At 46.6% G+C, this 11,022-nt stretch overlaps 1 protein-coding gene across 27 annotated transcripts in view; it reads left to right on the top strand.

Annotated features, from left to right (window-relative positions):
- Positions 1–4,824: 4,824 nt before the first annotated feature.
- CAMK2D (calcium/calmodulin dependent protein kinase II delta) overlaps positions 4,825–11,022 on the top strand; it is a 117,173-nt gene continuing 110,975 nt past the window's right edge. For 26 of the 27 annotated variants that reach the window (XR_001876414.1, XR_001876411.1, XR_001876423.1 and 23 more), the window contains exons 1-2: positions 4,843–5,086; positions 5,714–5,808. Coding sequence is in view for 10 of the 27 variants with exons in the window: in XM_017825081.1 (XP_017680570.1) it covers positions 5,022–5,086; positions 5,714–5,808 (160 nt within the window). In the remaining 17 variants the exon portion in view is untranslated. Of the gene's footprint in view, positions 5,087–5,713; positions 5,809–11,022 lie in introns of all 27 variants that reach the window. The other variant, XR_001876410.1, reaches the window with a different exon arrangement.

The raw sequence follows: 11,022 nt of genomic DNA, 5'->3' as shown, positions 1-11,022 counted from the left end.
ATTCTGACTCCCCTCCTCTTGGAAAGCCTTCTCATCTCCAGTGCTGGGAATGCCTGTGCATGGCAAGCAGGGGATGTTGGTCTTAATTTCCTCCTTCAACTTTCTTCATTGAAAGGATGCTCTGAATCTAAAACGTATGGTCGATTAAATTACTTCAAGTCCTTCGTTTGTTACAGCAAATGCCTGGAAATATTTCCCAATCAATCACCAAAAGCATCGAGAATGAAGATTCAGCACAATTGAATTGATTGCTGTGCCAGTGCCTCACCACTCTAACAGGGAAGAATTCATTCACAGCTTGAAGGATCTGTTTTTCTAATAGTCTCTGTCTTTCAAATCCATGTCATGCAAGCCAGTGGCAAAAGGTCTGGTTCTCGGAGTGTTACTGACTCTTCTAATTGCTTGTAAGAAGAACTGTGTAAATAATGGAATATTTTGTTTGCTAAGAATTCATTAAAAATTACTCAGCTCAAAATAACCAGGACAAGTGGATTAAAAAGAAATCGCTCTCTTCAAAAACATTATTTTAAAGGAGCATTGTTGATTAAAAATTCTTCAAATAAAACCAAAAAGTCAAGAAAAATACATTCTTTAAAATTCTGGGATGAAACTTGAATCCTGTTAGAGCACTCCCGTTTCCTTTCCAATGCAAACAAATTAAAACATCTCTGTTGGACTCAGCCTGTGTTTTTGTCCTTGCCCCATGCAGAAAGCTAAAAAAAAAAGGGCATTAATTTTTCACCTATTTCTCCCTGTGGTGCTTCCAGAAGTAGGAGTTAAGTGGCCAGCAATGCCTCCCAGCCTGTCAGGAGTGATGGTTTTTTAGTCCAGAGAGAACCTTTGGTCTCCAGCACAGCAAGAGTGTGACAGAAGCACTGAGCTATCAAATCAGTTATTCTGCCAACATCTTTGTGGTTCACTGAGGAGTGAATTAATGTTCCCTAGGAGTGCTCCAGCAGCAGGGAGAGGCAGCACTCACACTGCCCTGGCCGGGCAGGAAGGGGCTGCCAGGAGTGTAAGTCATGGAGAAATAATTCATCTTCCTTGAGGAACCTTCACGGATCTACTTCACAATCCAGCAGAGACCTGGCATGTCTGGGACTGGCACCAGTTCCCTGGAGTGGGCACCAGTTGGAACGTGTTGGTGGGGGAGCTGCTCCAGCAGAAGACACTGGGACAGGCCTTGGGCCACCATCATCTCCAGGAAAGCAAACAGGGAGTGTCTGGCACACTGGCCGGGGGATGTCACCAGTCCTTCTACCCCCCAAAACTTCACTTAAGAGAGTCCAGCAGCTCCAGTGAGAAAACAAGAGACACACATCATGTGGTGCAACAGAGGATTCCACACTGACCCGGCATCTGGTGCCTCCAGTTCAAACTGCTCGATGAACTGCAATCTCATGTATTTTCTGTGTGATTTTTTCCCAGCTGATCCTTTTCTTTTTACACTGTTCCTACATCTTTCCTGGTTTGCACATACCTGTTGGATGTTTTCCTTGCTTTCCTGAGGTGACGTCCCTGTAACTGCTCCAGTGTTTCCCACCAGTTGCCCCGAGGCAGTAAGTGCTTTGCCACAAGAATATGTGCAACCTTGGGAAGGACCAAGGATTTCTGTTCAAGACCATCTGGTCATAAAGCCTGTATTTATCTAAACCCCAGAACACTCAGGTTTTCAGGGCATTTTCTGTGTAGACCTCTGCTATAAATGGCTGTTGCATTTGTTCATGAACTAAACATACAATATTCCTAGCAGCCCTCATAATGAGCAACCTACACAAATGACCTTTTGAAAGCTCTCTGACTCCTTCAAAACGTAAGCACATTGAAAATCTGTATTTGCAAGGTCAGTAATAAAATGAAAACCTCACTTTGGCTGTCTAAAAATAAAGCCACGCAAAGCAAAGACCTGGCTGAATAGCAAACTCTTGAAATAAATACAATTTCCTTTTGCCACAATAAATGTTTCAGTATAAAGTGGAATATATAATTCGTTCCACTGATCTGTAACATTTTATGGAACTGCAGGAACTTCAGGGGAACAGCTCTTCAGTTTCTTTCAGGCTTGAACCACTCTCTTAAAAACCTGGAGAAGAGAAATGTGCTCTGTGATGGTTTTTAAGCATTTTTTTTCGTTCATTATTAAGATCTGACTTCCTTCAGCCACAGATTCATTGTTTCTGTGGCCTTAGCAGAAACCTGAAGCTCTAACCAGCTTTTAGAACTTCACTCCGTGGGCCAGATCCTTGGCTTCCATCCTGCTTGGTTTGGTCTGCTCAGGAAGAATTTGGGTAAAGTACAGAGTGCCTAAATGGCAGCTACAAATTAAGGTTTTCTTTCAGCTCGAGAGTGGACTACACTTAAGAGACAATTGTTGTAAAGAGAAAAAACCCTCTGAACTGAAGTGTTTCCAAGCTACTCATCACTTCCTTAGTATCTCCTCTTGTGGAAATCAAAGTCCTGTAATACCTGAAATACCTGATCTTGTAAACAATTATTTTCGTTCCTTAGCTGCTATGATGAAATCCACACTTGATATTTCTGTAGGAACTCCTTGTCCCCTTCTTGGTCTTGGTTTGGGTTTTTTTCAGATTGGGAAACAGGGAAAAAAAGAGGAATTTTCTTTTTTTTTTTAAATCTCAGTTTGGATCACTCGTCCTCATAATGTCTTTTAAAAAACATCAACAAGAAACGAAAGTGAATTGAAATTTTGAAATTGATTTTAATAATTTCTTTGGAACACCTTTTTATTAAGTAATAACTCTATGGGATGGTAATAGCAGATACTTTGGGCAAATGCTTGCTGTCAGAACACACTATTAGGGAAAAAAATTACATAGGCCCAGGGAATATGCTTAATTTTTTCATGCCTATTATATCTGGTTAAGGAACCTGGCAGGTAAGTCCCCACAAATACAGTCATCAGCCCACCCTGGGGTTTCAGCACTGCTGATTGTGTTGTTCATGCAGATTATATACAAAATGATGCACAACTTGCATGTTATACTTTTGTTAGAGGGGACTCGGAAATATGCTACTGTTCTGGATACTTTTTAACGCACATTCCCCTCACGGGTGTGGGAATAGATCCACTCTTGCTGGTCTAAATTGAAATATCCTCCAGTTTCTCTGTACTGACACTGCTGCACAGAGCGTTTCCCTGGAGAGGGGCTGATGGAGTAAATGCTTTGTACTTGCTCACGAGTTCCAAAGGCTCCCTTTGCTGCCACCTTTATGCCGCGAATTCAGTGTATTTGTGCGAGGCACAGCTGCCTCACTCTAAGGAAAACTACCCTCAGCATTCCTGTTGTACAGTCGCGTTCCTTTAGTGAAGAGCTGACAGGTTCTAACTCCTCCTTACAGGGCCACAGCTCTGCGTCCAGATTCTAGAAACTCCAGAGATTTCACGTACAGGAAACCTTTGTGGATGTATTTTGTCTGGGTGTCTTCTCACGCCTCAGAATAGGGATGGAGATGCTTTGTGTTGTGGAGCTCTAATTGTGCCCAACTGCTCTAATTGTTCCCAGCTGCTCTAAATGGTCAAAGTGCTGTGCAGGTGTTAATTTAACTCTTTAGTTGTCTCGCTCCCGCTGCGTTTATCAGAAAGGAGCAAAAGCAATTCGAGTTAATCAGAAAGGACTGAAAGCACTTCAGGTGCCTGGTAACCCCCCAGTCTGTGTTCAAGCCTTGCAGCGCTCAAGGAGCGTTTGGACAACGCTCTCAGGCAGGTGGGATTTGGGGGGGTGTCCTGCGCAGGGCCAGGAGGTGGACTGGATGATCCTTGTGCGTCCTTCCAGCTCAGGCTATTCTGTGATTCACTGTGGCCTTTGGCGGTGCGGTGCGTGTGGTTGTAACAGCGGATTGTAACAAACTGGCCCGAGGTGAGAGGACCGGGACAGCTGTTTGCTGTGGCATTCCACGCGTGTCATTCCCTGCCCTTCCCGGCGCTCTGCGCAGCAGGCGCGGCGTTACTCCGTGTCCCGGACCCGCGGGTCATTCCCACGGGATGCAATCACAGCGCTGTGCCGTGTCCCGGCGGGGCGGGGGTCCCGCGGGCGGTGCTGCCCCGCGGACACGGGGACAGCCGCGGACACGGGGACAGTCACGGACACGGGGACGGCCGCGACCCGGCGCACGCGCCGTGTGTCCCCCCCCCCCGCCTTCCCGGGCCCACTGTGACGTCACGAGACTCCCGGTGTGTGTGTGTGTGTGTGTCTGTGTCCCGCTCCCCCCTCCCCGCGCGCGGCCGGGGCCGCTGTGACGTCACGACCCTCCCGGTGTAGGTGTGTGTGCCCCCCGCTCGCGCCTCCCCGCAGCCCGGCGGGGTGTGACGTCACGAGGTGCCCGGTGTGTGTGCGTGCGTGTGTCCCCCCTCCCCGCACGCGGCAGGGGCTGCCGTGACGTCACGGCCCCTTTGCCCGCGAGCGCTCCCGCACGCGCTTCCCGCCGCCGCGCGCCCCCCCTCGCGCCTCCCAGGGGCGCGCAGGTGCACCCGCTCCCCTCGGGGCAGCGCCGCGCGAGGGAGGGACGGAGGGAGGGCCAGTCCTTCCCCGCTGCCCGCTTCGCCCCGGGTCTGCCCGCTCCGCCAGCCACCGTGAGTCCCCGCTCGGTGCCAGCCCCGTCCCCGACGGGAGCGAGCCGCGGGCCGGGGTCGCTAGGGGGAGGCACGGCACCGGCGGACGGGCTTAGGCGCTGGCGGGGCGGGGAGGGAGCGCCGCGCCCCCCGCCCCGCTTTTGCTTTCCCTTTTGCCGCTGCCTTTCTCCCCGGCGGGCGCGGGGGAAGAGGGGAGGACGCGCGTTTGTTTATTTATTTATTTAGTTATTTGTTTGTTTGCTTCCCTAAAGGGCGAGGGGAGGGGAGAGGGAAGACCGGAGGAGGGCGCGGAGGCAGCGCCGTCACCAGAGGAGGCGGCGGCGAGGAGGAGGAGGAGGAGAAGCCGGAGCCTCGCCTCGCCTCGCAGCCCCTCCGCCGTCACCGCCTCGCCGTCCCCGGCCGCCGGAGACACCGGCGGCCGCCCGTTCTCATGATGGCCTCGACCCCCTGCACCCGCTTCACCGACGAGTACCAGCTCTTCGAGGAGCTCGGGAAGTAAGGACCGGCCCGGGGGGGGAAGGCACCGTGGGGCTGCGGGGTCGGTGCGTGAGCCGCGCCCGGGGCTCCCCGAGCGCTGCCGAGAGCCCCGCGGGAGCGCCCGGGCTCCGGCTGTACGGCCCCGGGGCGGCGGGGGGCTCCGGGCGGGCGGTGGGGAGCTCTCGCCTGTATTTATTATTATATATTAATTTTTTATTTTTTTTTTTTTGTGACTGTGAACTATTAGGGTGCTGCGGGTGGGGTTGGGGGGTCTCTGTCCGTGAGGGGGCTCCCCCCAGCGGCGGGGCGGGGGGCGCAGCCCCGATCGCCATGTTGGGTGTCACCCCTCCGGTGTCACCGCCGAGGGGGACACGGGGCCACCGCCACCGCCGCCCTGTGCCCCCCCCGCCCCCGGGGCTCCGAACGCCCGCCTGCCCTCGGCCGCACGGCTCCCACCCCGCAGAGTTCTGGTGAATGAAATCAATGCCGACCGTCACTGCCAGAAAAAAAATCAGAAAATCCCTTTCTGGTTTTTTTGGGTTTTGATTCTGCCGACATCACGCCCCTCCGTGCAGCCCGTTAGCCGGTAAATGGCAGTGGAGTGTTTCAGTGGGACTGACACTTTGCCCGCTTCTTGGTTTCCAGAGGGGCGTTCTCCGTCGTGAGGAGGTGCATGAAAATCACCACAGGACAAGAGTACGCTGCCAAAATCATCAACACCAAAAAGCTCTCGGCTAGGGGTGGGTATATTTTAACCTGGTGTTTATGATACCTCCTCCCTTTTTCTTGCATTCGTGTGCTAAGTGTTAAAAATGATAAAAATAGGTAAATTATTTAATAGATTTCTTAACACGTTTTTTAACTATTATTTCCCTTTTGGGATTTTTTTTTTCACTTGATGCTTTTTTTTTCTATATTGAACATTCTGTGGATTGACTGCATGGAGGTTGCTGTAAAGCATTTCAAGAAAAGATGTGCAAAACCAGTTAAACATAATGCAGCCTCTTCATTTTTGTATCCAAGTAACTTGAGTATCAGCAAAATTTTGAGTGTCAGCAAGCATTTTGCAAGCTGATATTTTTGCGGAGAGGTTGGTAAATAATAAGTTTCCATTACAGATTTTATCTTAAATATTATAGTTTCACTGAATTTTCTGTTTCCATTGCACCTAACCACGAGCATCAAGGCCCGTCTGACTATGAATGCACGAGGAAAAGTGTACTTTTACCTCATAGTAAACTTTCTCATGAGATGAAAGCTATGCTGAGGAAGAAAAATATCATTTTTGAACTAACCAAGGAATTCTGAGGAAGTGCTGAGCAGCGTTACTGTTCCAACGCTGCTGCACAGCTTGTTTCTGCCTTCCTGGGAGGTGTGTGTGTTCCCGGGAGCTTGTCAGGGTTGTCAGGATACATTGTAGGTAAATATCCACACGGCGTGGGTTGTTGTTGTGGAAAGGAAGCCTGAATGGTGCCGTGGCAATTGCTCGTGAATTCCCACTCCCAGTGTGAATTCCCAGCCCCGGTGCTTGTGTTCGGATGTCCGGGATTAGGGAGCGTTGGCCCTTAAGGTTATCTGTGTTTTGGTACCAGTTTGTGGTATGGTAAAGAACATGGGAGTGAACAAGCAAACAGTCTCAGAGTGGGAGTCTGTTCATGGCCTGGTTTGCTTCTGACCCGAAGGAATCACTGCAGGTATATTAAATTTAAACATAAAATATTGCACAGAACATAATGGCATGTTCTGTTAATATGTTGCTCTCTGATAAAGATCTTTTAGCATCGTGTCAACACTCTTATTTGCAGCTGATGAAAGTTGTGTGCAAATTTACTTTTTGATGAATTTTAGTCTTCACACTCTCACTCTGAGGTTTGTTTTCCTTTATTTTTTAAAGGGTACTTAAATTTAAAATATTTTTTTAGAGTTATGATCTTAAAGAGAGGGAGGTTAAGAAATTCATGATACTTGAGATAAAATATTTTCACAAGTTTGCTTAAATACTTTTTTTAATTCGTTGGAACAATAAGGCGATCTGTTGAATTTTGATGCTTAAAATAAAGCACAACATCCTGTGTGATTTCATAGATCTAAGTAACTTTCCATAGCAAGATCAGCACCAGGTGCCAGTTACCAGCTGATCCAGTGCCATGGGGTATGTGTATGATGGAATAAATCCTGAAATGCTGGGCTAAATTAGTTAATTTTTGTACTTTGTTCATGCAGGGCCAGGTTGGTCCTTGCTGTGGTCCAGCAAAGAGTGGGAACATATTTGGAAGAAGCTGGCTCATAAAATGGAACAAGGCAAATTTCACACAGCTTTTTCTATAGGATATAAAGCCCATAAAGGAAGGGGCTACACTTCAAAGCTGGGCTGTGAAATACCCTTTCTTATCAGAACATGTGTGATGCCACGTCCATGAAGACAGGGAATATCTTCCCCTCTCTGTTTCCAGACATCCCAGAAATGTTGGAGGTTTTTTTGGGGGAGGTTGTTTTGGTTTTCAGTGCTTTGACATCCACTAAACAGCTTCCAAAAAGCAAGATTCTTGGAAAAAAATCTTCTGATTCTTATTAGGCAGTTCTTTAATTGCAGAAAGATGCCCTTGAATGACGCTTATGGTGCCAAAAACGAAACACTAAAAAGCCTCAAACTGTGATACTTTCTCCTGGCTGATAATAGGGGTGCAGTTCATAAGTAGGGTGCTGTTTTTCCAAATCTTAAGTTTTGTTTTGCTCCACCCGAACTGCTCTGTGAGGAGGTAGCAGTTCGCTTCTGTGTTTTGTGCTTGCTTGAAATACCAGTTCCAGTGTAAATCTGGGGGTCAGCTTCATCTGTGAGCAGAGTTAAGAGGTTGTTCTTGGCTTGCAAGTGTGCATCCCTTGTACAGTGCCTGGCTCTCTGGAAACCTTTTAAACAAAATGTCAAATCTGGGCCTTCTTTTGTCAGATTGAGGAAGAGCAGTGTCAGTGTATGATGTGGCAGAGTCAAAGCTCTCAACACTAAATGAAAGCTTAAGGTAGCTTTGAAATTAGAAGTTATTTATTGCATTTAGCCCAGTCATAACAATACTTGTCTCCTCAGCCCTCCTTCACCTCAGCCATGAATGTTCTTGGAGATTTATCCAAATCCTTACTTTAGCAGTCCTTCTAAACTGAGGAACTGATCTGGGCACAGGCTAATGCCAGTGAAGATGTGTTCTCATCTGTTTCCTTGTATAGTTACAGGGAAATTTCAGGCTAATTGCGTGTGTGCAGAGGCATGGGATTGAGCTGGAATTTGGAGGGGAAAGGAGGCTGGGTCCCCTTTTCTAACAGGAGCAACCTTTGTGCTTTTCAGGTTTATAGTTATATACTTCTGGTTTGGTGCTTTTCTGATTTTAGCAGTAGAAATAATACGTATTTGCAATTTAAATCTATTTCAGTGTAGCAAAAACGCTTTTGCTTGTTAGAACAACATATATTCTCCTCTTGAAGTACCCTTAAGCTGCACTTCAAAGTTCTGAGCTTTGACTTGGCATTTTCTAAGTCAGCTGGAGTGTTAAATTGATACTAGAATATCAACAGCTAGTTTTGTATCAGTAGAGTATGTTCTAGACAGGCTTGCACAAGTTGATTATGATGCTGATTTTAAAGGGAGGGGAAAAAAGGTATTCTCTAAAATTAAGTGCAACAGTGAACAAGTACAGAGAAAGTTAAGGATAAAGTGAAGAACGCGTGTTTGCTGATTCTGGGTTCTGTATTGTGTCATCTGATGAAGTTCTTGGGATTTCCTTACTACTCAGCGTGTGTTGTTTTGGTCTTCTCTGTGTTGTTTGGGTTGTTTTGTGATTTATTTTAAGTGTAGAAATTCAACAGATCACCTTATTGTTCTAACAAGTTAAAAACCATGCAGATAAAAGTGAACTTCTGTAAGGTGACTTTACTTTCCCCCTGTCTGTTCCAAATACCAAATAATGAGCAAATAGTCTGTTTCTTTTTGTCATTATCTGTACATCTTTTATCTTCTCCTTTGAGAGTCTTCTGGCTTTGATCCAAATTGATTTCACATAAACAGATCCATTTTCTTAAAAGGTTTGGCCATCGTTTTCTGTCTTAAAAAAAAAAAGGAATTAGACAAGTGTTTCAAGTGTTGGCTTCTCTGATTGTGCTTGAAAAGATGAATTACTGATATATTTTCACTGGGTGTAATTCTTGCCAGTAACTCACGGTGACAGTTCCTCTGGTGGCCAAAAGCCCGGTGCCTTAGGTGGCGGTTTGATGGCATCCATGTGAGGAGGATCACGTTCCAGTCCGTTTCCTTTTCCAAGGAGCTTTTGTAGAAAGACTGGACGCACCTTTCCCAGCCCTTGGATTGCTGCAGCAGAACTAGGAGCACTTGGTTTATGGGCACAGGAGTAATGTAAGAATCAACTGGAGGTTATCTCTGCTCGTGAGCTTTCAGGGACCAGCCATTCCATCAGCTTGGAGCTTAGCAGGTGCCCCTGGGGATTTACTTTCCTTCTTAACAGGAAAGCTCCCAAATCTTTTTCAGCATCTTTCCAATTCTTCCAAGAGAGGGTATTTGCTGTGAGCTTGTCCCTGCAGATGTGAGGCATAGCCAGATGTGACCAGACCGATCTCACTGACCTGCACCGAGCTGCGACGGGCACAGAGGCTGCAAACCCCACCCTTTGGGAGCAGTTGGGTGGCACTACAGAGCAATCAGGCTGTGGGAAGAGCATTTCAGTGTCTAAAGCTGTCCAAGTAGGGCACCTCGTGATCGCTAAAGTGATTTAAAATACATTAGGGAGATGAATGAAATGGGAAGCACACAGGGTAGTGTTTTTCAGCGCAGCTCTTCGTGATGCAGAGATAAACGTTTTTGATGTGTCACTAGAGCAACATTTCCTGTAGTCAGGTAGCCTGTGTCAGTCAGTGCCAGATGTTTGACAGGAAGGCAAGCTCTAATAAGCCTTCCTGTACTCCATGGGAGGAGAAAATAATTCTTTCTAATCTAGCTAAAGATGTTAATCCCTGAAGTGCACATTTACCTGGGCGAGTTCATTACAACGCACGTCTTTTTAATGCTCGTTTCTGTTCTTACGCACGTGTGACGTTATTCCCGCACGGAGAGTACCCTCCTTAAGGGCATCCAGTTGTCACTGGGGCAGTTGCTGTCTTCGTGAAGACAAGAATTAAGCTTGGGATTTTAGCTGCAGTCTGTTTCTCTGTTAATTACCCGTCATTAAGAATGTTTTGAAACTGTTTTTTCCCCAGTATGTAAGAATGCTCACCTGCTAACGCGTGGTTGCCCCTTTTTAACGTTTGTGCTTGATGTTTTCGTTCAGCTTAGTCATGGCATTCTTTTCGGTGTGGCATAGTTGTAACACGACGTGTTTGTTTGCGTTTTTACCTGCAAGTCTTTTCAATTGCAAATTACTGTAATTTAGCAGGCTACTGGTTCTGTTAAAATCAACTTCATTCACAAAAACTCAGGCTAGCAGAGAGGTAAGAGTATTATTTTAAAAAAAGGGATTTTTGGTTAGGTGTTCTGTTTTGTGAAGGTTTGGAGCTTTTGTTGGTTTTAGTGAAAATCTGAAGACCCTTCAAATAGCAGTGAGAATAAGGACTTTAAATCTCTGTGGTGAGTGTTGGTTGGTAGTAATTTATTCTAACAGTTCCAAATAGGTCTGAAATGAAATGTCCTGGCAGTTCATAGTTAAATTATTCATAGCAAATACTATGTGATTTTCATAATGTCACTTCTGGGTTTTTTGCAGAGGAGTTATTTTCTCTCTCCATTGTGACTGGTGTTTCTCTTAGAAAGGGAAATTCTCCTTATAGCTCATACACTGATGGGCCTTAAATTGCATCAGAATTGGAAGATTGCACATACTGCTCTGGCTACCAGTAAGGCTTGTTGCTGGTGTTGAAAAAGTTAATATTGTGAATAAATGTCCTTGATGTGTAGCTAC

This window comes from Lepidothrix coronata, unplaced genomic scaffold, assembly GCF_001604755.1.
Source record: "Lepidothrix coronata isolate B3197 unplaced genomic scaffold, Lepidothrix_coronata-1.0 Scaffold116, whole genome shotgun sequence".
Lineage (NCBI taxonomy): Eukaryota > Metazoa > Chordata > Aves > Passeriformes > Pipridae > Lepidothrix > Lepidothrix coronata.
The sequence above is the reverse complement of the archived record's forward strand: the minus strand, read 5'-3'. Positions and strand labels throughout refer to the sequence as shown.